A 26435-nucleotide genomic window follows, 5' to 3' on the forward strand; every position below is an offset into this window, starting at 1 on the left:
GCTTGTGTTCCCTCGCTGGCTGTCTCTATCTCTGTCGGATAAATAAATAAAATCTTTAAAAAAAAAAAAAAAGGAATGAAAGAGGAAACACCCTTACCAACCTTAGAGAAACAAAAAGGATCCCAGGGGAATACTGTGAACAACTGTATGCTAACAGACTAGGTGGCTTAGGTGAGGTAGACACATCCCTAGGAAGACACAAACTACCAAAACGACTGAACAATCAACAGAAAATCTGAATAGACATGCAACAAGAATCTGAATTCGTAATCAAACAGCTTCTCACAAAGAAACGCCCAGGCTCAGATGGCTTCACTGGTGAACTCTAGCAGGTATCTGAAGAGGAATGCAAATCCTTCACAAGCTCTCCGTAAATTTGGAAGAGGAGGGTAGTACTGCTCATTAGTACTACCTTGATACCAACATCTGACAAAGACATCACCATAAAGAAAACCACAATTCATTTATTTGTCAATTATACCTTAATAAAGCTGTGAGGCGCCTGGGTGGCTCAGTCAGTTGAGCATCTGACTCTTGATTTCGGCTCAGGTCACGATCTCAGGGTCCTGGGATTGAGCCCTGCTTTGGGCTCCACGCTCAGCGGAGAGTCTGCTTTGGGATTCTCTCTCTCTCTCTCTCCCTCTGCCCCTCTTCCAGCTTGCGCATGCACTCTCTCTCTCTCTCAAATAAATAAGTCTTAAATATACTTTAATAAAGCTGAAAAAAAAAGAACTACAGATCAATATTTCTTATTCTCCTTTACAAGACAGGCTATCTACAGGCCTCTGCCTGAGTTTTTCTAATAACACACCAAGCTCAGGTCACTGGACACCCCAGGCTGCCCCCTTCCCCCACCACCCCTCTTAACATATCTCTTCTCACCCCCTGAGACTCCATGAAACATCCAATGCTCCCTCCATTCAATTATCTGTATTCTATCATGGCCTCTCCCCAGGACATAAGCAAAAAATGTCCACCTGGTGAAGGGAAGGCTACGGAGCACCACAGAATCCTGGCACACCTGACACGTGGCAACGCTCACTCCCAGCTCCCAGTGGTGTGGATTCAAGAGACCTGGGGTAGGTCTCTTTATCAAAGCAGGCTACAGTTTCCACTAAACCCTGGCTCCAGGCTAAACCCTGTCCCTAAGTTGTGGTTACAGCCTCACACCTCTCTCTTATCCTCTTACGTCTGCCCCAGGCCAGATGGAAAACAAACAAACAAACCTGCATTTGGAGGAAATTTTACTCTGCAGCCTACTATGCTGAGTGTATGTCTTCTGCACCCAAGGGAATGGGGTTAGACATCGAACAAAAGACAGAGCACGGACACCACCACCATACCTCATCTCATTCAATCCTCTTATCAACACCTTGAAGTAAGAATTATCTCCCCATTTTACACAGGAAGAAAGTATTGCCCTGGGCACCCCAGGAACAATATGCTAGACAGCAGCTCTGGCCTGACTGCAAATGGATCCAGGGAGCACCTTGTTAAATCACAGCTGACTGCTGCGGAACAAGGCAGAAGAGGACAAGAGGGGCTACGAGATGAAAGGAGCAGCTGTCACAAGTCCAATGCACCCCATCTGCTTAATTTGTAAACCTCTGGTCGCTGAAATCACTGCCTCCAAAGTCATTTTACTACTTATGGATGTCAGAAGGCTCCTGTTTATCTATAAAAGAGGCATGTGAAGGGGGCGGCCACAGAGGCAGAACTGGCGATTCATAGCTATTGATCAACTTATTTTTACCCAACATAATTTAAGCCTTTCTTCCTTTGGGCCTCATTTCTGGATCCCCTCAATCAGGGCTGTCACACTGGAATGGATCCGCCTGGGTTAGGTGGTCAGGTACCCAGGCTAGCCCGTCAGAACCGAACGTGGCTTCTGTGGATGGCTGCATGCGGTACATCAACCTACAAAGTTTTAGACCAACACCATTTTGAAGCCAGGCTTGTAAAGCCACGGTCTGCCCCCATCCTACAGGTTTGGCTCCACAAATAAAGGAAGGAGGAAAGCTTCTTACCTTGTGTAAATCAACTCTTTGGCAAAGGTACATGAGGTGTTGAAAAAGGCACCAATAAGGCTCCTTTTTGGAGACCTCAGCAGGAACTGCCCAGACACAACGGCGTACAGGAAGAGCCTCACGTCCAAGGTGGCCCCAGAGCGTTACACAAGGGACTTAACGCACACACACACACACACAAGTTGGGCGTGTCAATGCGAGACTCCAGATAGATCCGACTTTCCCTAGTTATCCATATTTTTTAAAAGCCAATATCTCTAGTCCAGGAATTTACAGTTGAGGGCCTGTGGATTATTCCAACACTCCTGGAAAGCAAGTGACAATGTGAATCAATGTCATAAAGATAACTATCTCCCCTAGCCTAATTCCTCTCTAGAAATTTATCCCAAGGAAATAATTCAACTGAAGCAAAGGGCTAAACACAAGAGAAAATGTTCAAGATTATCTATGATTAAAAAAAAAAACGGACTATGATGGAGAACCCTGGAACACTGAATGCTAAGGGAATATCGGTAAGGATTTAATTTTTTTTTGAAGATTTATTTATCTATTTATTTATTTGAGGGAAGAGGGGCAGAAGGAAAAGGAGAGAAAGAATCTCAAGCAGACTCCCTGGTAAGCGGGGAGCCCCACGTGGGGCTTGATCTCATCACCCTGAGATCATGACCTGAGCGGAAATCAAGAGTCGGATGCTTAACCGACTGAGTCACCCAGGCACCCCTCCATAAGGATTTTAGATAGCAGCTTGAAAAGATAATTAGGATAATTATGAATGACATAACAGTTTAAGATAGCATTGAATGAAATGAGCAGAATGCAAAATAGTTTCATGCTACAATTACAACAGAGTAAAGTATGTATGTATTTAGAAAGCATTGTCAACTTTTGCTACAGTGGTCGGCATATGTTTGGTTACAATGGTAAATAATAGAATAATATTTTTTTAAACATTTAATGTGGTGATGTATTTTCAACTAAACAACAGAAAAAAAAGGAAGAAATCCTACAAAGCAAAAGCCAAAATCCTCACAAATAAGAACTATTAGTGCTACCGATAACAGATAACATACATTCAGAGCTTATTCAGTGTTGGGCACTGTTTTAGGTCTTTTTATGCCTACTACCTGAACCTCACAACATCTATGAGCTGGACACTATTGTTATCCCCATTTTACAGGTGAGAGCACTGAGGCACAGAAAGGAAAACATCGCTCCCACATCACACAGCTAGCCAGAGTGATGAAAAGAAACATTCCCCGTGCCATTTCAAAGGGCATTCACCTGCTAAAATGTTTGTGCCTCCTTAGAAAAGATGACATCCTCAACAAAAGTCTCACCAGGAGAGCCCTGAAATGGGCAGTGGGTAGTGAGCTTCACAGGGAATTTCAGAGACCTTTCATGATGCAGATATGACCAGGATTTCCCCCCATACCAACCCAGACTTCAGGAGGAAGAGAAGGAAGAGCACTAAAGACCAACAGGTCCAGCCCATTCAAACTTCAGAGAGGGAAAGAGGGACAGACAGAGTTGGGACTTGCCCAAAATGATGCAATGAGTTGGGAGGAGAAGGACCAGAACACGGAATTCTTACACCAGTGGCCTTTTAGACTTGCCCCTACTGCCTACAGACCACGAACCCCCTCGTTCTGTACCTCCCTCTCCCTTCACCTTCTCTCCTTCGGGCCCTCAGTCTTGCTATCTTCAGCCTTCCCCTATCCAGCATGGTCCCTACTGCACCAGCTTCCCTCTTTCATTATCTTCCTTCCACTCTGCCTCCCACTTCCTGTCCTCTCCTGCCCTGCTGGTGACTGTATGCAGCAACTGGGACTGCAGCCATGGCCTTCTTCCCATGTGACAGCAACCAGAGGAAATTACAGGCTGCGATCAGCAGTAGACCCTTGCCCTTCCTAACCAGGGAGACTGTTCAAACACAGAGACACAGAGATGCTAAAATCAGTGTTGGAAGAGAGGCCCTTCGTTTTGAGTCTGGACGTAGCCCAGATCACCCATCTGGTTCTCTGCACCTCCTCAGTTCCTTGGGGACACCCACACTTCCCCTCTCTGGCTATACCATATTGCCAGGGTCTGTCCACTGCTGAGCGGGGACCAGCCCTTGTTCAGGTCTATCTCCCATACTTCAGAGAGTGTGGTTACCAACAAAAGCTTGCTGAGTGAGCAAATCGGTGTTCATTCACCATCTTCCTTAGGGCTCCTCCTGACTTGGGGTGAAGACTCAGGTCTACCCATTCTCAGCCTGCCCAAGATGCCTTTATACTCATCCGAAGGCCAGGAGCTACCTAACACCTCAATGCCAAGTCACCAAGCTCCTATGATGCAAGTACCAGTTTCCCTACACCCACCCTTAACTTGGAGTACTATCGTTTTTTCGAGCTGGTGGCGGAGGTGTCCTAAGACGCCAACAACAGCTCTACACTTTCAGGATGTCAAAGGCAAAAGGACATTATGCAAAACAGGAAGAACTTTTAAAGAAACTTTTAAAGGCATTTTTAAAACGCACACTGTCATGGGGCCAGGCAATTAGTGAACCCCCTGCCAGGGCCCCTCCCCATGACCTCCAGACTCATGTGGTGGAGCAGGAAGGAATCTGACCTCATCCCGTACTGGTCATGCTGGTCTGACATAACCCCGCCCTTCCCTCAGCACAGCCTCCCCCTGGATCCCCAGGCTCTGGGCCAAATGACCCCTGGCAGATTCCCAAAGCCTAAGTGGCCCTCAGAAGGGGAGAATGTAGATCCGGTGAGGGCAATCAAAGTGGAATAACTTAAAAGTGCAAGGACACCTTGGGAAGAGCCTGGCCTACTGGCCTGAGACTAGATTGCTCAAACCACCTGAACAAGTCCCTACTGAGCGCTGGGCTCTAATGGTCTCTGAGGCTTCTCTCAAAAGCAATTCCTGGAAACCTATATGGCCGCTCCCCAGATCTCAGAACCCCTGGAGGTGGGAGCGCTGTGCTGTTTGCTTCACGGTCCAATTTGCTAGCGTGTTCCCCCGCAGCTCTGTGGAAACAGTCAGTCATGTCAACTGCACTGGGTTAGCTAGTTGGTATTTCCCCAGCACTAGGGCCCCAGTGCCACAGTCCACATAAGCCTAGCGCAGGCACTTGGCTGCTATGGACACAAATGGAGAAGTTACTGAGAAAGCAGACTCCTGGGGCATCACCCCCACTGCTTCTGTTGACAACAGATTTCTGCTCAGTCTGATCCCAAGTGTCCATCCTACAGCTTGGCCCCCTGCCCCTGCCCCAGGCACTTCCTGCACCTAGTTTCCTTTTTAATCAGAATTCTAGACATGTCCTTCATTCAGCAATAAATGATACTCCTCTGCCAGCATTAAGTAACCCTATAATTTTGAATGGGTCTATTTTTTTGTAAGACTGGTTTTAAAACCTAGCTCTTCTCAAAAAGCATTCACCCTTTTCTTCCCTCTACTCATGAAACAATCCAGAAAGTGCAATGCCGTATGCAGAGCCTTTATGCAGAGCCACCAAGAAAAACCAAAAACGACATGTTTGTGTGTTCAACAACAACTGAATGATAAAAGAAAGTTATAGCATATTCAGCTAACAGAATGACACAGCTTTGGGAGTTTTTAAAGGTGTAGGACCAAGTTCGTGAGAAATAATCTTAAGTGACAAACACTGGATACCAGGCTATCTATGTCTATCTATACCAATCTATCTGTTCATCTATATTCTTAAATATGTACAGGAAAAAGCCTAGCAGGAGATACGCCAATATGTTTCCTCTAAGTGAAAGGAATACAGGCGTGCTTTTCTACCTCTTTTAACTTTTCAAGTTATTTTCAATGAGCCTACATTACTTTTTACAAAAAAGAGAAAGAGATTACCCACTCTTCAAAAAAATACAGGGAAAAGCAAAGACCCACAGCCCTAGCCTGTCGCATTCCAGGGACGCGACTCGTTCCCTCTCTCTGGGCTTCGTGAGGGGCTTTGGAGGGGTGGCAGGGGAAAGGGAAGCAGCTACATAACACACCCAGACCAGACATTAAAATCACTGCCAAAGAATTCAGCAACAGCCAATTATATATCTCCTGGCCCTCATTTGTGTAGGGAAGGGGCGGGCTGAGGCCAAGCTGGAAAGTGGAACCTGAAACACTGAGCGTGTGACTCAGCCCTTCTGCCTTCTAAGGACGAATCCCGTTAGGCCACGTCCACTCAGAACCAGCTCCCAACCGGACCCTATCCCCTGACCTTAAGCCAGCACGACCGTCGAACCTGGAGGTTCTGACCTTTACAACAGGATCTACAATCTCTCTCCAAGCTGGTGACCCGCGTAGGCCCAGGTAAACATGGAGACCCCCCCCCCCCAAACTGGGGCCTTCACAATCACAGCCACAGTCCAGCTCCCAGGGACGCTCACAATCCCATGCCTGGTTAACTCCCCCAGGAGTTAGGGTCTGGCTGGCCTTTACAGTAACCTCATTGCCCGGACCACCCTGGGCAGTGCCAGAGCCAAGTGTAACATGGCCATGGTGCCAGGACCCAAGGGATTTAAGCTGCAAGGGCAGACCACTTGTCCTAAAACAAATGGATTGCCACTTACCCAGATAAGAATAACTGGAATTTCCAGGTGGATATGATTACAAGCAGAATTCCAGTCTCTGCTTCTTGCCAGGAGCAGGCAGGGAACACTGAATAGTGAAGACGGCATAGTAGGCACTGGGTATGCAAGCGGGGAAGAAATCACTAGGTGTGACTTGACCACAGGATGACTGGGCCCCTTTCATACACACCCAGAGCCCACCTAAGCCCAAAGGTGATGAACCTCCCAGCCCTGCCCCCAAAGCCCGAAGATCCTCAGGGTGAAATCCACGGACAGGCAGGGACCACCTGAGCATTAACTGTCCTGTCATTCCCAACCCATAAATTAGTCTAGTCCCAGCCTGGAAATCTCTACCCTGCTGCTACCCAAAGACCATATGGCTGCTGATGTCTCATAACAGTCATTATAAAGCAGAAAGGTACAGATTACTCAGCAGAGCTAATTTGAGGCTTCAGAAATTAGAGGAACAACTAAAACCAGGACTCAAGAACTTTGATATCAACTCTGGGTTTCTGAATAAGAGGAAGGAAGGAAGGAAGGAAGGAAGGAAGGAAGGAAGGAAGGAAGGAAGGAAAAGGAAAGGAAAGGAAAGGAAAGGAAAGGAAAGGAAAGGAAAGGAAAGGTGGGATGGATAGGAGAGGGAGAGACTAAACACACACACATTTTAGTTTCCCTAAATGACATCAGCACAGTTTAATTATGCCTCCTCTGCCTGGACTATGAGTTCTTAAAGAAGAGGCATTGTGGCATCTTCTTTGCAGCTCTAGTGCCCAGCACAGGATAGGTGCATTGCTGGAACTAATGAATGAAGTTACCAGATGCCTTAGCCATGAAGGGATGTCCAGGCCAGCTGCCACATAAGACCCTTCAGATGGACACACAGACATACCTAGCAAGGATCCTCCCAAATTCTAGGTCCTGTTAGCCTACTCTGAGCCTCTGCACTAGGTGTCTACTGGGCAATAAGCTCAAGGAAGAGCACTGGGCTGGGAAGCAGGATACCTGAGTTCCAGACCGAGCACAATGAGGGATGGGGCCAGGGAACTAGACAGTCCCATCCTGGAATGCTATGAGTCCAAGATGCCACAGTTTGAATCCAATCCCACATTTGACTCTTGCTCCCCATGTCCCAAGGAGTGTCTACCTGGTCCATGAGATGGAGGCTTCCATGCTTGCTCAGAGTCTGGGATAGATTGCAACAGATAGGAATCACTCCTGCCACCATCAGGCTGAGTGGAAGGAAGCAAGCCCAATAGTCATAGAGGGTATTTCTCAATCTCAGACTGTTAGACAAGAAGGTATATCTTTGTATTTGCCAATAAACTATTTTTTTCAAGGAAGAATAGGACAAACTAGTTTAAAGTACTAGCTACCTAATCTCCCAGAGCTTAAAGACCTGGACAAGGGGAGGGTCCCCGTGTCTCCCCCAACTCTGAGGATGAGGCTCTACCCCAAGCCAGAAGGCGATGAGGCTCCAAGACGCAAAGGGGAGAAAGAGCCCTTCCCCAAGCTGAGGCTGGGACAGATGTCCTCAAAGTACATTTTGTCCTGGGCAGCCTGCTCATGTCCACATGTGCACATATGTGAGAAGGGGGGAGAAGGGAAAAGCATGCTGCTGGAAAAACACCTGAGAGCTGAGAGCCAAGCAAAGACCCGGAAAGTGCTTTGTCTTCCCAAGGGCACAAACCCTGACAGAGGCTAGGTTGACAGCCCCCACAAAAGCTGGGGAAATTGACTCATGGACAAGTGTTCTCCTAGGACCCTAGCTACCTATGGTGGCTGTTTGCTGGCCCAGGTGCCCATTACTCTATGGTGCCCACCTCTAGATCAGAGACCTCATTTGAACAAATGAAGAGGAACCTTTCAAAGCACAGATGGGCAAAGGAAGCCTCTGGGTTTAAACAGTCCTCTACTCACCCCCCACACTCCATATACCCTTGAGGGGACTGTACCAGCTGTACCAGGCCCCAGGTGAGCCCCCAGGTCAGTCACCTCCCCTAACCAGTCCAACCTGAGGTACTGCCCCCCCCCACCTAGACCCTCTCTGGGCTGGCAGTGCCAGGGCCAGCACCAATCAAGTCACGCTGAGCTGCCACCAAATCTGAGCAGAGACGAACATCCCAGGAAAAGAAAAGAAAATGCAAGACCACTATTCCTCCCAGGTTCACTACAACTCAGGCAAACACCCAGGCAGCCAGGAAAGGGAGCCTCATGACCATGTTCAGTGGACTAGATGCTGCACGGCCTGAGGGCCCAGAGAACAGTGCCTGCAGGCCTGAACTTTCTGGGAGAACTCCCCTGGGAACTTGGAGGAATACTCAGGAAAGGCCCACCTCCCCCCTGCAGGCCCTATTCCTGAAGGCCTCGCACTAGCCCATGGGGGATCCTGAGGCAGGGCCTGCAACGGCTCCACACACTGCAACCGGCCTTATGTCACACAGAATAGACACAGGCAGGATCCAAGCCCAAGTCTATCTGAAGTTTATCCCACGAAGGACAAGCCACAAGGCATCAAAGAGTGACCCATCAACAGCCCAGTCTGGTGCCTGGCTCCTCCAGGGAAGGGCATGCCCATTATCCTCCACGTACCAAACAGGAGCTTATCACAGTGTCTGACCCAGACCCCTGGACACCAGAAAGTCGAGCCAAGTCGTGGAAAGGAACTGCAAGTAGTGAAAAGGCCACAGTTCTAAACCCCACGGATGCTTTCTCCCATCAACCTCAAAACCACCCCGCAAGGGCTTTGGTTGACACCTGCCCAGATGAACAGATGGGCTCAACTCCCCCCACCCACACACTCCTAGAGAGACTTTCAGCTTCCTTGAGGCCCCCTCTCAGCCAGGAGCCCCCATTCAGAGAGCTGCACACAACCACTCAAACCTAAGGGTTCAATTACAATGAAGGAAAACCCTCCACCTTCACTGTGTGGGACCTCCACAGCAGCAGCCCAAACATCACGGTTCCATGCATGTCACACGAAGGTGGCCAAGCTACAGAAGACCCAGGGCCTCTCTCCCAGCCCTTCAAATGTTATCTCTCAGGAAGTCCCTTCATGCTGCCAATTCAAAATTCAGCTCAGAAATACCAGTAACTGGTCACCAATCACTAGGAACACCATTACAAAACAAAAACAAAGCACCACGGGTTCTCACACTTCATTGGGAAGACCTTATACCTCAAGTACCAATCTAATGAACTTTGGGGCACTTTAATTTGCTAATTTCTCTTTTTTTCTGCATAAACGTCTAGGCAACAATTAAAAACAAAAAGATAAAAACTGGCTAACTCTGGGTTCTGGGGACTTACCTCTCTCTTCCCCCTTTCTCTCGGCTGTTCACAGCCATCCCCGAGGGAGTCTGAGAAAATGGAACTTGAAGTCCCAAGTCCTATTTGCCATGTACTTAATGTACACAATCTCATTTAGTCCTAAAAACAACCCTGTGAGTTAAGCACCAACAACCCCATTTTACACATAAGAGACTGTGAGAAACTCTGTAAGATGCCTGAGGCCAGACACTTTAACAGCAGGGCAAGTATTCAACTTTATTTTATAAGACTAGTCTGCTTCCCAGACTAACCACCAAAGGGATTCAGCTTTCTGCTTTAAAAAAAAAAAAAAAGTTCCTTTATTTCCACAATTCATGTCTGACCAATTCCAAGAGCTTCCTCCCAAACTTGATATGAAAATATTGAAGTAATTATTGGAGAAATTGAGCAAGAGCATGTAGAAGGCCTGTTCTGCCAGGGCTTTGCGGGAAGGTGACAGAGTTCCTATTGGCAGGATGCCTGCCCTCCTGCCAGGGCCCCTCACTCAGAACAACAATCTCTAATGGCGTTAAAAATGAGCAGCCACCTGTATGATAATCTTGGGAACAACCTGTGGCTGCCGTGGGCCTGACTGCCTGTGGATCACAGGTCAAGGAAACATTCTGCCGGCAGGCAAGGGCTCAGCCTCCTCCAGATAGGAAGAATGAAAACCCATCCTCTCAAGCTCCCAGCATATGCCGAAACAGAGGCTGGTGGCCACCCTTCCGATTACCTGGGCAAGACACCTGAGACCAAGATTCTCCCCGCAAGGGTCAACTCAGTGTGAACTGGTTACAATTTAGCCCTCCAGCCCCTATGGTACACACATGGTACTCCTACAAACACCCTCAGTCCCTCAGAGGGCTCTGCTCACTTAGGTTTTGGGACCGTACAGGGGCAGGAAGCAGGGTAGGAAGGCCCCAGGGCAGGGATCTACACAGAGGAGGAACTTGACACAATAGTTAACAATTTATTAAGGGCTTACCTTCATTAATGTAAATACTTGTTTACATTGTTTCATCTAATCTTCCAAAACAACCCTGACACAGGTACCATTTATCTTCCCCATTTAACTGATGAAAAACCAGAGGTTAACAAGTCACTTGCCCAAAAGCTCACAAAAAGTTAACCCACGCTCAGGAGAGAGTGGTTCTAGGGGAAGACAAGATATGTGAACTGGATGTGAACTGGGAGGTCAACTTCCTTCCCCACTGGAGGCCTCATCATCAGTTTCCCAAACTCGAGTGGGTTACTCTGAGCTGCCTCTTGGTCCCAGCAGACTGAGCAGGGTGAAGGCAGCTCCAAGCCCTAAGCAAACTCAAACTCCAAAACTTCTTGAGGCCTGGGCCAGAGCAGGGAAGTCTCCAAGGCCTTCTCCGGTTCTGGGGCCAGAGGGGCCTGCGGCTTCCTTGTACCACCCCCACCCCAGCCTTCAACGTGAATCCGAAAGGACTCGCCTCCCACCCTCTCACGCCATCCAGCCCGGAACCTCTGGGATTAGGGACGGTGATCCGGAACTGGGAGGCTGGATATCCTGGAAGAGGGCACGGGCGAACGTCCAGGGGACCCTGCCGAGGAAATTCGGGAAAGTCCCCGAGTCCTTACCGAGCAGTGGGGACTCCTCAGGGCATGCGAGCAGCGACAGCGCTGTGGTGGAGGGCACTGGGGCCGAAGTCAAGTTGCTGGCGGAACCGGAGCCGGGGTGAGAGTGCGTGTCTGGGCTGGAGTCGCGACCCGAGCGCAGCTCGGAGGAAGCGTCCAAAGGCGGCGGAGGCGGGGCCCCTCGAGGTCGGAGCTCCCCGGAGGGCTGCTCGATTGCTGCGGCGCCGTTCGAGCCGCCCTGCAGCGGTGTGGGGACTCCGACCAGCTGAGGCAGGCGGCTCAAGTCGCGGCCGGCCAGGTAGTAGACGAGGGTGACGCCAAGATGCAGCGCGCAGACGAACACGAGCAGGCGGCAGGCCCGCTGCAGGGACGCGCCCGGCATCGCGGCGCTGCCGCCCAGGAGCGGCTCCCGAAACCTCATCTTCCCGCCGCCGCTTTAAGAGGCGGGTGGGCTACAGCGGGGAGGGGCGGCCCGCCCGCGGGCCGCCGGCCAGGCGCTGCCCGACCGCGGCTCTTGGGGGAGGGGCCGGCAGAGGAGGCGAGGAGGGATCGCTGCCCCGGCTGGCAGGCGACTGAACTCGGAGACTCCAGCCGGCGCGACCGCCCAGCAACTAGAAGTGCGCCCCAGGCGCGGGCGGGGGCGGGGGTGGGGGCGGGGCCGCCAGTTGGAGCGGGGTTTTCGGGACTCGAGCGGGAGGGCGGGGCCTCTAGGGCGGAGCCGCGATGCGCGGGCGGGGACTCGGAAGGGGGCTGCAAGGGGCGGAGCCGTCCCGAGGGCGGCGGGCAGCCCCGGGACTCCGCGCGGCGCACCCGGGTTCCCACACCGTCCTCCTCTCGAGCCCTCGCCCTGTGGGTTCGGTGGCTACCGAGCCGCGCCTCCTCCGCTTCCTCCTCCTCCTCCTGGCTGCCCTCGAGAGGCGCCGCCACTTCCTGCGGTGCTGAAGGGCTGGGGTATGGGCCTGGGCCTACAGCGCGGCGGCGCAGAAAGCCGGCTGGTCGTAGACTTGAGGGGTTGGGGGCCGCGACCGCGTTCCAGCCCGAGGGCCTCGGTAGGCCTGATTGGGTCCGGAAGAGGGATGGGAAAAGGTTGTCCAGGAAACGGGCTTCGACGCCGGGAGGGAGGTCGGACAACTGCGGACGGATTCTCTGGGACGTTTCGCTACCCCTTCCTTGGTGGGGCTAGACTCCTCTACCAATGTGGGCGCCCAGCAAGGAGGCGCCGCTCACCCGCGCCCCACGGGAAAGTGCACGAGTCTCCGCTTGTCTGGCTCAGTATAGGGCAGCCCAGCCTAGGGCATCTCAGAGGCCCACCCAGCTCGGTTTTGGGTGTGTAGGGTGCCTCTTCTAGTGCATCCCGCCCCTCGAGGATAAGTGCTTTGAGTGGGAGGGTGGCAAGGAGGCTCTAAGCCCCTTGCTGGCCTGCGGGAGAGCAGCCAGTTTTGTTTACAGTTTACGTCAGTGCGCTCAGACACAATCCCAGGAAGTAGGAATTGTCCCCATTTTACAGATAAAGAGTTCAAGGCTCAGGAAGATTAAGAAGCTTACCTAAGATCCCACAGCTAGTGAGAGTCAGAGGCAGAATTCTGGCTCCAAAACTTTTATTTACAACGTATTTGCCGCTTGTTGATTTGCACGTCTGGGTGGGAGGCTTAGGCACTGAAGTTGCTTGGTTCAAATTTGACCCAGAGGCCACTCCTCAGGCACACCTGATGCCTGAGTGAGCAGGGACACCTCACCCCTGAGAAAGACTCATGGAAGTGCTGTTATGTATGTGGATGGAGAAGCTAAGGGCTCTGGCAGCCGACTCTGAAGTGGAGGAAATGATAGTGATAACTTACATAGCTTGGGAGTTTACTATATGCCAGTCAAGCACAAGCCTAAATGCTTTATATGCACTGTCTCAATCCTAACAACACTTTGAAGTGGGCACTTGTTATATCTCCATTTCACAGATGGGAAAACTGAGGCTCAGGAGTTGACTCTTGGTTATGATCATATAGAATACTTTTCTCAATTGGCCCTGGACACCAGGCTTTCCTGATCTTCCTCACTTCACTAGTCACTCCTCTGTCTCCCTTGTAGGCTTCTCCTCCTCTTCTCCAGTTGTTGAAGGCCCCAGGCCATAGTTCATGATGTTCTTTTCTGTCTGTTCGGCTCCCTAGGAGTGATTTATAACATCTGTATATAAACGATACAAAATTTCTGTCTTCTGCAGTTGCCCAAGGCCTGAGAACATAACACATGATGCTCTTTTCTGTCTACACACTCCCTAGAAGTAATTTATAATAATCTGTTTGCTGATGACTGCAGAACTTCTATCTCCAGCCTGGATCTTCAGACTTATCTTTAAGTGCCTATCTTACCGGCATCTCAAACTCAATACATCCTGCCCCTCGACAACCTACTCTCTCTACCACACTCTCATTCTAAACCTACCTCAGAGAGTGGCACCATCCTTCAGCCAGTTCCTCAAGCCCAAAACCTAAAAGATGTCCTTGATGTGTCTCTCTTATGCTAAAATGCCATTTCCAGTCCCTCAGCAAGTCTTGTCAGTGCTACATTTAAATCATCAGAATTAACCACTTACTAATTCTGCTGTAACTATCTTGGACCAAGCTACCATCATTTTGGCCAGGGTTATAATGGTAGCTTCCTAATTGGTCACCCTGCTTTCACCTCCTCCCTGTCCCCTCCCCAGTCTGTTCCCCAAACAACATCTAGGAAGATCTTTATAAGCCTAAATCAGATCATGTTTATTCAGAACAAAATCCAAATGTGTAGGAGCCCTATCTAATTGGTTCCTATCTCTCTTCCCCACCCTCATCTGTTACTGTCTACCATGTTCTACCTGCTTTAGCCACACTAACCTAATTGCTATTCTCTGGAATTTGTTTATTTCTTCCTGCCTCAGGGCCTTTGTACTTGATGTTCACTTAGTCTGAAATATTCATCCCTCATATTTAATTCAGATCTCTCAAATGTCACCTTAAGAAAGAGGTCTTCTCAGACTATCCTATGTAGAATAGTCCCCCAACCAAATCTACTTAACCTGCTTGATTTTTTTTTCAGAGCATGTATCACTACCCAACACTGTATATTTATTTATTATTGTCTGTCTCTCTCGCTAGAAGATCAGCTCCATGAGTGCAGGAACTTTCTCTCTTCACTACTGTATCCTCAGCTCCTGGAACTGAACTAGTACATAGTGGACACTGAGTAAATATTTGTTAAAATACCTGTTAAATGAATGTTTATGATCATCTTGATTGGGAAGGGGAGAAGGGAAGAAACTGTTGCTAAGTTTTTATTTTATTTTATTTTATTTTATTTTATTTTATTTTATTTTATTTTGAGAGAGAGAGAGAAAGGGCACACACACACACACACAGAAAGAGGGCAGAGGGAGAGGGAGAGAGAGAATCTTAAGTAGGCTCCATGCCCAGCACAGAGCGTGACACAGGGCTCAATCTCACGACCCAGAGATCATGACCTGAGCCAAATCAAGAGTTGATGCTTAACTTACTGAGCTACCCAGGCACCCCACTAAGTTATTTTAACTTTATTTATTTTTATTTATTTATTTTTAGAGAGAGTGTGCATGAGGGGGTTGGGGGTGGAGCAGAGGGAAAGAGAGAGAATCTTAAGCAGGCTCCATGCTGAGCACGGAGCCTGACATGGGGCTCGACCTCACAACTCTGAGATCGTGACCTGAGCCAAAGTCAAGAATTGGATGCTCAATGGACTGAGCCACCCAGGCATCCCATCTCACTAAGTTATTTTAAACACGTAAGAGTTGTTCACCAGGAAATTGGTCAAGGTGAAGCTGATCCCAATAGCCTATGCCTAGAAGAAAATGCCTGTCCAATGAGTGAGGGTGGGTCTAAATAATCCGCCATCTGAAAACTGAGAGGAGGGGGAAATGGAAATATGTCTTCCATGTATCCAGATAATGGCCTGGAGATAAGATGGAGGGGAAGGAGTTTAGGGGTCACAGACTTATCCCAGGACCCTCTCTCTGGCCAGGAAGCAAGGGAAAGAAACACTTGCTGTCTATACCTTGGGAACGTGCAGAGCTAATGAGGTTCCCACCAGCCTTATCAGCACCCCCACCCCCATCTAGAGGGGCCTACAGTCTGTAAATGTTTTGCTTCAGAAAGGTCCAGAAGGTCAGAAACCTTTCAGAACAATATTGTCCAGCTGTCCAAACAGGAACTGGTATTAGAAACAGAAACAGACCCAAGGCAACCTTCTCCACCTCTTTCCACTTTCCACTTTGGCAGGTGGAAAATAATCCCACAGAGGAAATACCTGGAAGAGGAAGCTGCAGTGCTGACTGGCCAAAAACTGGAATCTGGGTTTTGTAGTTTTCCTCTTCGGCGCTGATCTGCCCAGAGCCACCCAGCTCTGCTTCTCCCTGCCGGGCTGCCTTCAGCCGGTTAGTAGCATTTCCTCTGCGCTTCCACGGCGCCCTTATCTGCACCCGTCAGTTTACACTTCTCTTTCACCCCAGTAGATCAGAAGGACGTGGAATAGTGCCTGGCACATGGTGGACCATTATTTCAATGATCTATTTCTGCATAAGATAGCACCCCAAAACTTAGTGTCTTCGAACTAACAATTTCTTTCTCCTAATTGTATAGGTTGACTGGCAGTTCTGCTTCACATGGTGTCATCTGGGGCACTGGCACAGCTGGAAGTTCCAAAATGGCCTCACTCACATGGCCAGCAGTTTGTGTGGGCTACAGGCTGATTTAGAATGGTCGTGGGTCAGGGGCCTTGGTTCTTCTCCACTCGGACCTTTCCAGAAAGGCCTTTCACACGGCTGCTTGGGTTGCCTTACAAACTGGAGGGTGCGTTCCAAGAAGGAGCATTTCAAGACAAGGTAAGATGATGCCGATCCCATAAGGCCCAGCCTTCAGCAGCACTTATTTGGGTATTTTAGTTAAAACAACTTACTGGACAGTCTAGATTCAAAGGGGGTAGATGTGTCCTCCTCTTGCTGGGTGGAGGGGTAAAGAATCTTTTTTAAACCACTGTGCCCAGTGGCCACAAATTATTTAGATTTTTCCCACATGTAGAATACGTTAATCTCCTCCCAGATCCCCCAAAGGCTGAGCCTGTTTAAGACTTCAGGCGCAGGCTCCAGGTCTAAAATTTCATCATCTAAATCAGGTCCAGGTATGATTCCTCAGGTTCAGGGCCTTATAAACTATAAAACAAGTTCCCTTCAACCTCTTCCTGAGCAGTTTAGTCCAAAAGCCATTAGGTAGAAATGAGCAAGGTAGGAGTCTAAACGTCATAGACAGTGTGTCAAGGCCCAACCAAATGAGGAGAGAGGGTAGGGTGATGAGTGGGGAGCGTGGCAGCCCAGTGTGGGGTGTCAAAGCCCAAGCAGAGTAAAGAGGGCATTCATGGGGTGTTAGGGGTTTCTGTGAATTAGGGCAGCCCAGTACCGGGTGTTAGAGCCCCAGTGGGATAAGGAGATCATTACACAGAGGGAGACTGATTAGAAGTAACTATATATATGCCTAATGAGAGTCACCTAAGTTTTTGACTGTCAGAGAAGGGAGTTACAAATATAGACAAGGACAAAACTAAAATGAGCTCTTTGATACTTTATTAGAATTAGAGAAATTGGTGTGAATTCATGGTTTTCAATATATAGATAGATAATGAAATAAATATAGGTGTGTGTGTGTGTGTGTGTGTGTATTTACATGTAAATATGAGTAGATACCTGGGAGAAGTGCTGGGAGCAGAAACTTCCCAATAGCAATGAGCATATCTAACACTCAGTCTTGGTTTCTAAACATCATTTTCCAATAAAAGGAACTAAATATTCTTGGAGAAAAGGCTGATTTCAGGGATGGACCAGGGATATTACAAGATGAGCCTAGAAAATCATGTACCAAAATGTAAGAAGGGCTCAAAGAATAGTGAGGATGTGTCAAAAGAACTCATAAGTCAGTTTGAAGGAGCTCCCATTGGCCAAATCTGGAACAATTTGCGCATGAAAATAAATATTGATAGGAACAGTTTACAGCCAATTGAACAAAATAAGAAACCGTGAGTTCATACTGATATAAATAAAGAAATGAACATTTGATGAGTAACAAGATATTTGCATAATTTCAAAGTACCTCCTCCACAAAATACTTCCCCATTTCAATGGGAAACATTAGAAAAATCCAAATTTTGAAACATTCTAGAAAATAACCATGCTGAAATCTTAAAAAGTGTCAAGATCACGACAGTCAAGGAAAAACTAGGGAACTGTTCCCCACTGGAGGGGACTAAAGAGAAATGACAACTAAGTGTAACACCATGATTCTGAAATGGATCCTTCTGCTATAAAATATTTTGGGGATGACCAGTGAAACTTGAATGGGGACTAAGGATAAGATGATGCTATTGAACCAATGTTAATTTCCTGATTTTGATAGTTGTATTGTGGTTATGTTAGAAATATACATATGAGGGGTGCCTGGGTGGCTCAGTCATTAAGGATCTGCCTTCAGTTCAGGTCATGGTCCCAGGGTCCTGGGATCAAGCCGGCATTGGGCTCCCTGCTTCTCCCTCTTCCTCTGCCTGCTGCTCTCCCTTGTGCTTGCTCTGTCTCTGTCAAATAAATAAAATCTTTAAATATATATGTGTATGTATGTATGTATATATATATATGATTTGGGGGGTAATATGACATCATGTCAGAAGCTTACTCTCAAATAATCCAAAAAAGTATTTATACTAAACTTGCAAGTTTTCTGTAAATTATCTTACCCCCCCCCCACCCCACACATCCAATATACAATGGGAAAACCAGGACAGAAAAATCACAGTAGACACTCCCAGTTAGAAAAGAGGTACTAATAGACACTGGTCCTTCGGAAATCTGAGATCCAAGCGTGCATGTCACCAAGTCCCCCTTCTCCAGAGGCAAGGAATGTGATATCTCCCATTTCTACTGTTCTTCATGCTTTATGGTTGATTTCCTGCCCTGTCCTGATCATTCTTCTTTGACCGGGTTCCAGTCTGCCTATTTCCTTCATAAAAGACTAGTGCCCAGGAGCGCCTGGGTGGCTCAGTCGGTTAAGCATCTGCCTTCAGCTCAGGTCATGATCTCCAGGTCCTGAGATCCAGCCCTGCATCGGGCTTCCTGCTCAGTGGGGAGTCTGCTTCTCTCTCTCTCTCCCCCTCTGCCCCTCCCCACTACTTGTTCTCTCTCTCTCTCTCTTTTTTTTTTCTTTTAAAGATTTTATGTATTCATTTGAGAGAGAGAGAGCATGAGCAGGGGAGAGAGGCAGAGGCAGAGGGAGAAGCAGACTCCCTGCTGAGCTGGGAGCCCGATGTGGGGCTCGATCCCAGGACCCTGAGATCATGACCCAAGCTGAAGGCAGATGCTTAACCATCTGAGCCACCCAGATGCCCCTGTTCTCTCTCTTTCAAATAAATAAATAAAATCTTTAAAAAAGAAAGACTAGTGCCCAGGACTGGATGCAGCATTCCAGCTGGGGTCCAAACGACAGAAGAGAGCAGGATCATCAGTCACCTTCATAATTCCAAATGTCATACTATCATCGATGCCTTCTAACACAGCATTTACTTTTTGATATTCATATTAAACTAAAAGGTAGGGCTGAAGGTAGAGCCCTGGAGCAGTGGAAACACCATACAAGTTGACTTGGATCCTTTAAATACATTGTGCCAATCAGGGTTTTTGACTGCAAAACAGTCACTTACACCACGGCTCGGCCATGGCCACCACTGCCCGCGAATACTCAACACCACCACTTCAAGACTGTTCAAGCTGCTGCTGCTGTCACCATGGATACTTTCCACACTACCCTTGCCTCTTAGCATCATCCCCTAAAAATTCAAAGTCTTTGGTGAGAGTGGCTGGGTCCAATTCACACGCTTGAGTCTTAGCTGCCAGGAAGTGAAAAGGAGAATCTTCTTTCTGCTTCCATGGTGGGAGCCAGGACACTACAGCCCTGCAATACTATATTATTTTTAGAAAATTTTTCTGAAATAAGGGATTGCATGTTGAGTGGACAAATATAATGACGAAGGTTCACTCCAGTCATTTAGCAGGTTACTTTAACTCTTAATTGTACTATCATCCAACCCATTTTTCCCATTTTATCCACAAGAATATCATGGCAGAGATTATTAAAGGCCCTACTGAAGACCCAGTTTGCCAACAAACAGACTATCAAGTACAGCTCTGTGATCTATCAGTTCAGGGACCTGCCATAAAAGGAAATTTGATTGCCCTGGCCCTGACTTATTCTGAGAAATCTGTACTTCTTTTATATCTTTAAAAATCTATTCTTGGGTAAAAGTATAGTTTGCAGAATCAACTTTTTCTCTTTGTAATGGACTGGTGTTAATTTTGTCTACTCTTTATTCATTCCTCCTTATGGTAAGAGGAGGTCCACTCTTCCACTGTGTGGTTGGGATAGGCTAACCTCAAAACTCAGATACCATATAATTAATTGGGATAGGGCTCCTCAGTGGACTTCTATTTGGCCAGTCAAAACACTGTTTCCCTCTGGCCAGTGATTTGTTCAGGAATTGACACATGGTCCAAGGAGGCCAAGAAGCAAAGATCCCATCTTCCCTCAGGAATTCAGATTGAGAAATATTGAGAAATACTCGAAAAAGTCTCTTCCTTTCCTCTGGGGTGGCCATCCTGGTGTTGCCAAGGGTATTATATTAGTGTTCTAGGACTCTGTAACAAATTGCCAAACACTTGGTGGCTGAAAATAGAACTTTATTCTCTCACAGTTCTGAAAGCTAGAAATTGCAAATCAAGAGGGCAGCAGAGCCCGGCTCCTTCTGAAAGCTCTAGGAAAGAATCTTTCCTTGCCTCTTCTTGCTCCTGGTGGCTCCCAGCAGCCCAGCATTCATTGGTTTTTAGCTGCATCACTCCATTCTGCCTCTGTCTTCACATGGCCTTCTCTGTGTATCTTTCTCTTCTGTCAGTGTGTCCTCTCCTCTTCTTGCTAGGACACCAGTCACTGGAAATAGGGCCCACTCTAATCCAGTATGACCTCATCTTGACCTAACCAATTACATCTGCAAAGACCCTATTTCCAAACAGGATCTATTCTGAGGATGTGGGTAGACATGAAATTGTGGGGTACACTATTTAACCCCCTATAGCTATCATGTGGAAAGAGCCTTCCTGAAAGTTAAGCCAACATGGAGGCAGGGGTATATGCCCTAGTACGGCCATATTTAATTGCCCCAGACTGATCAGTTACATGAATTGGCAAATTTCCCCTCTTTTCCTCAAGTCAGCTTGAAGTCACTACCACCCTGACTTTTGCAAAATTAGAAAATCATTTGCACATGACCAACGTTCCAAACTTCTTCCTACTCCATGTGTCCTCTGAAAGTCTCTGACAGGGGCTGTGCAATCCCACTTGGAAGTGGAATGGATTTACTTCATTTACTTCATAAGCCAGGAAACAAATTTATTTTGAGCAGCTAGATGATTTCGTACAATGTATTCCACCATTATTCCCTTCTTTTAATTTTTATTATGGAAAATTTCAAAAATACACAAGAATAGTATGATGAACCTCAATGTTTCCATCACTCCATGTTTGCTTCCTCTATACCTCCAACTTCCCTCTGCCTCCTGTAGGATTATTTCAAAGCAAAACTCAGATACCATATAATTAACTTATCCTCTTCAACCACTATTCTAAGTTTTAATCCCCTCATTGCTGCATTTGAGGAGTTTTGTCCCTTGCAAGACAAAGCAAGGTGCTTTGATCATAGACAGTGTACACTGGATGTCTGCTGAATGGAGACCCTGCCATCAGAATTTCCAGTCCATTAGGAGAGATAAGATGAGAAGCCCCTCCAGTGCTTACCAGACTTTAATCAAAGTCACCTGGGGGAAATGTTAAAATGCAGAAGCTACTCAAATATGAGGGAGCAGCTAATAATAAGAACTGTAATGCTGCTGGTCTGTCAATCTCACTTTGAGTAGCCAGATCCTAAACCGTAAAGCAAAGGAGAAAAAGAGGGGGTGCTGTATAAGGTAGAGGTGATGGGTCACCAGGCTTAAGAACTGGATTTTGAAGAGCTCATCACAGTTACCCAAATTAATTTTTACAATATTCTAGAATGAAAATAACACTGAACCAAGCACTGAGGGACCCACAAAAGAAATTTTATACACTCTGGAAAGGGAAGACAGTTACCTGTCAGTTCCAGGAAATCTATATGATAGAAAGTGAAAGTGTCTAGCCAGCTCCTGGTGACTCTTTTTCAAAAAAACTTGACCCTTCTGGAACTGGTCCTCTATATCTATTTTTGTACTGCTTGAACCCACCCACCAGCCACAGCTGATTGGACCAAAGGTGAGCATCTGAGCCAAGCTGGGCCAATCAGAGGAACTCTCCTGAGAATTTGGTTTTGAGATTTAGGACCGTCGGTCAGCCCCTAGACATGGCTGGGATTGTAATTATGTAAATATTCCACCTTCTTCCAATACACAGAGAAGTAAAGAAAACTGAAAGAAACAGACCCCAAAGAGGACCTAGAAATAAAGACAGCACTACCTACATTCGTTCAGCTTCTTGCCCCATTCTCCTCCCTCCTGAGGCCTAATAGCATTTTTGTGCCTCAGAACCCAATCTCCTTATACTGAAATCCTCTAGGTGTTGCATTAGTGAGTTTCAGATCTTTGCAACCAAAGAGACTGACAAACATGCTCATATAACAAATGGGGACAAAGCCAGAGAGGGAGAAGGGTGAGAGCTGCTGGGCCTAGGGGTGCAGGTCAGTGTGGGTTTACCAGGCAGGTAGGTAGATGAGAGGTCATCCCTGGCAGGAATGAAGTCTTAGGAGTGAGAAAAGAAACTTCCTGCAGGCAGTGGGCTGGGCCCTGTCTCTGGCTTCATTTGAGACCACCAGGTTCATGCTGCCTGCCTGGCTGCCACTTCTCATGTGGGAATTCGCCCCAGCCTTCCTGATTGTGTTAGGACTGGCCAAACCAGAAGGCACCTTGTTTCCACTAACCTCTGAGGGCTGTGGTGTCCCTACTGTAGAGCCACCTGATGGTATAGTTGGTCCCTCCCAAGTGTCTGGGAAGAGCTGCTGCTAGCTGGTTGTTATTCTGCCCATCTTCCTTATCAGCGTGCCACTCCGTGAATCTCTAGCCTGGAAGAGGCGAGAAGGTTAGCCCACAGGTGGGTCCTGAAGTCTGTGGCAATGATTCAAGCCCAGCCCTTTGTTACAGACAGGTTGGTAAACTTACTTCTGTTTGCCCAGGACTATCCCACGTCATAGGACCCAGTTCTGGAAAAACTGGGAGGGTTAGTCATCCTAATTTTAAAGCCCTCAGGTCCTCAATGGAAACCTGCTTTAACATTATGCCTTGAAGGCATCATCCCAGGTCTGTTAACTCCAGACCTCCAAACCCCACCATCCTGAGGATTCCCACACACCTGAAGTTTCTGAACTGCTTTCTGAAACCACTGCATCTCTACTTAACACCTGTGGACCATATGACAAATTAAGAGCACAGATTCTGAAGCCTCTCATTCACTAATTGGGTGACCTTGGGTAGTTATCTAAATTCTCAGTGCCTCACTGGAAAGTAGTACCAATAATGCTATTCCTACTTCATCATGTTATGAGAAACGTGAGACTAGTGCCTGAGTGTATCAAAGTTGACAATTATTGTCATGCCCCTACCCCCATCTAGTCATTTTCTCCTCCCACTAAGGAGACCCTCACCCCTGGGCATATTTTCCAGTCTCAGTGGCATGGTACAGACCCAGGCATAGGGCAGTGGGAGACCCAGGCTGTCTAAGAGGCTTCACCTGGTCCTCCTCTCCTTGGGCTCTGATGTTAGTCCTCAGAGCAGAGTCTAGTTTCTCTCATTTTTGGACACAGGCCCTGAAGGGGAATGCTCATGGGGCCCTTTAGAGGGACCTAGCAGAAAGGGACCAGGAAAGGACTTCAGTGGCTTGTCCGGCCTCTGGTGTGGACAGAGGATCCCCATGCCTCTAGTCTTCTGCCACTGTAGTCAGCCTAGTCCCTCAACAACCTGCTTTCTCAGCAGCCACATTCTCACACCTGTCAGAAATGAGAGGCTCCAGGCCAGGAGGGACATCTCCTGAGAGCTCTGCAGACAATTACAGAATGCCTTGAGGACGTTTTGTGTGTGCATGTTGGGGGAAATATAGGAAGTCCCTGTAGCCAGCTATCCCACATGACCATTGACAACTGGAGGTAAAGTCTGTCTGCCCACAAAGGCACCTGACCCATGTTGATTTCTTACCCCTGTTCACCATGGGAAGTATATGCACTAATGCAGGCTTTGGATGTCACGATGAAAGCAAATCCCAGAGCCTCGGTGCTGGGTTTCAGGCCCTCTAAGGAGAAAACCCCAGGGGTGAATGGAGGTCTCACCACCTCCCCTTGGGCCAGCCGCGCGAGTCCAGCTCTCAAAGGCCTCTTGTGACTGTCCTTTCTCTCATCTTTCCCCACTGTGATAAATGTCCTGGGATTAGCCTTTCTGTGTTTATTGGATGAGCAATTTGTGTCTGTCTGAAAAGCTACGTCTGAATAATGTTTGGCACGAGCTAAAGAAATGTGAGCCTCTGCATTCTCCTCCAGCCAGCTCTCTGGAGCCAGCCCGTCTCCTGCCAACAGGGTTAGACAGCTCTGCAGCTGGGTCTGCAGCCTGAACATGTTTGTAGGTGGAGAGACAGGGAGTTGGTAGGAGGGGGAGGGAGGTGCCTGCAGTGGGACCAGAAACCCAGAGGGACGGAAGAGTAGAGCAGCTTTAGCAAAACTGCTGATTGTTCTGGAGCCCCTGTAATAATTTGGGGGCATCACAGATGCCCATGGTAGTCACCCAGGCCTGAGGACTGGAAAACCAGGGCCCCCTGTGCCGCTCAGGAGCCTGGGTGATTACCTGGACCCAGAGTCCCAGATGTGAACTACTGCAAAAGATACTCCAGGGAGTTCAGTGGGTAGCATGAGGATCCCAGATCTAGAAGGGTAATTAGTGCTGTGCTCTTGAGGTTTGCGTGGGGTGGGGCCAGGTAGGGCATGTTAGGATATACTGAGGCTGTTTAAATATTTCCTGACTCCATCCATTTGGGTCCTGAAATGGGAGGACAGCTTGCAGCAATCAGGCGACACAGTTATGAGGTGCTGAGGAGTGTAGACAAAAAGGGAATTTGGCGGGTGTGGGTGGGTGTGTCAACAACCTCCACCACCACGTCACACTCCTCCAGCAGCTTCTGCTGTTCTCCCTCCGCATTCTCCTGCTCTGCTCTTAGGGTGCACATCACTGCTTTCTTGTACCCTGTGACTTGGCTCTCAGTCTTTCTCCACCTCACTCTCCCCCAGTCAGTGATCAGAATGAAGACAGCACATCATCCGTGTGTCCCTAACAGCGAGCACAGAACCGGCCACCAAGGAGGCATCAAAAATGGTTTATTGAGTCTTGATTTTGGCTCAGGCCATGATCTCTTGGGTTGTGAGATCGAGCCCCACGTCAGGCCCCACACTGGGCATGGAGTCTGCTTAAGATTCTTTCTCTCTCTCCCCCTCTACCCCTCCCCCCGCCTAAAAAATGGTTTACTAAGTAAAGGAATGAAAGCAAGGCTGGGAGCTCAGACTTCAGTGGTCACAGACTCACAAGCAGATAGCATATGACAGATCAGTTAGGAGTAACAATGCAGGAAATCAGTGCGGGGGTGAGAACATGGCCACAATAACACCATCCTCAGAGTCTGCTCTGGGTCGAGGCTTGTAGGCTAAGTCAGCGTATCAGGAAAGGCCCCTCCAGGCTCTTCTGTAGCTGTACACTCATTTTGGTGTTCCACATGGTTTCATCCATTCAGTTAATGTGTTTTGAATCCCTACCTGTATCATCCTCGGTAGGATACCATCTGTCTCCTCAAACAGAAAACAAACAAAACAGGACAACAAAACAGGTGTACCCATTAAAAAAGTAGGAGCAATCTATGCTCTCACGGAGGTGTAGAGAGAAGGTTATAAATATTCAGGAAAAAAAAGAGGTAAATTTTATTTGGAAGAGCAAGGAAGTCTTCATGGAGTTGAGGGAGATGCATTAGGCCTGGACCTGGAATGAAGTCTGCAAATGCAGCCCTAGTATACTGTTCATCCCTACCTGCTTCCCTCCTGTCAGCACTCGCTCAGTTTGGTGTCTATGGCAGACTTTGCTAACTGGTTCTTTCACTGTTTCACTAAGCCCGGGTATAGCCACAGAATCCTTCTCAACACAGCAACACAGCTAGATGATCAGAGCAGGCACATGAGAGAAGAAAGGCATTTGCCATCACATCTTGGAAGGTGTATATGACTGAGACACACAGGGATCACCAACAGAAGGAACAGAGTGAGGACAGGCACAGTGGTGGGGAGACACTGAATGTGTACAATGAAGGCAAGTGGGCTGCTTAGGCTTGTGGGTAAGGTTTGTGAATAGGGAGCAGGGGACAATGTGGCTGAGAAAGTAGGTTGAGGAATATCTGGATTCGGCTCTTGCCAGGCTAAGGAATGTGGGTTTTGGCCTGCAGGAGGCAGAGGCAGAGGCTTGCACAACTGAGCTGTGTTCAGAAAGACAGTTTGGCAGCAGTGGACAGGGTGGACTGGGTTGGGGAGAAGCTGGAGGCGGGTAGACCAGCCAGACGACTGTCCCAGGGAACCAGCAATGGAGCTTCCTGTGAGCTCTTGCAGCACTTGGCAAAAGCATCTGTTTAACACTCACCCTACTGTCTCTCTCAGAGCTGTCTTTTGACAGCCTGACAGCCCTACAAGCTGCAGGATCCTTGACATCAGGAACTGTTTGCTGCCTCTCTGGGGCCCCAGGCCTGACATGGTTCTTGGCAGGTGCTCATTATATATTTGTGAATTACTC

General features: G+C 48.1%; 2 protein-coding genes across 10 annotated transcripts in view; one reads left to right on the top strand and one right to left on the bottom strand.

The window, feature by feature from the left end:
- Positions 1-12160, bottom strand: part of B4GALT1 (beta-1,4-galactosyltransferase 1) — a 53238-nt gene extending 41078 nt beyond the window's left edge. Inside the window, exon 1 of the mRNA XM_026506378.4 lies at positions 11522-12160. Within this exon, the coding sequence (XP_026362163.1) occupies positions 11522-11939 (418 nt within the window). The 5' untranslated portion in view covers positions 11940-12160. The remainder of the gene's footprint in view (positions 1-11521) is intronic.
- SPINK4 (serine peptidase inhibitor Kazal type 4) overlaps positions 11668-26435 on the top strand; it is a 67016-nt gene continuing 52248 nt past the window's right edge. For 2 of the 9 annotated variants that reach the window (XM_026506382.4, XM_057313513.1), the window contains exons 1-3: positions 12287-12469; positions 15799-15953; positions 16159-16400. In XM_026506382.4, the coding sequence (XP_026362167.1) occupies positions 16237-16400 (164 nt within the window). In that variant the 5' untranslated portion in view covers positions 12287-12469; positions 15799-15953; positions 16159-16236. Of the gene's footprint in view, positions 11817-12274; positions 12568-14646; positions 14735-15798; positions 15954-16158; positions 16401-26435 lie in introns of those variants that run through there. The other 7 variants (XM_026506390.4, XM_026506391.4, XM_026506379.4 and 4 more) reach the window with 6 other exon arrangements.

The sequence above is a fragment of the Ursus arctos genome, unplaced genomic scaffold, assembly GCF_023065955.2.
Source record: "Ursus arctos isolate Adak ecotype North America unplaced genomic scaffold, UrsArc2.0 scaffold_18, whole genome shotgun sequence".
NCBI lineage: Eukaryota > Metazoa > Chordata > Mammalia > Carnivora > Ursidae > Ursus > Ursus arctos.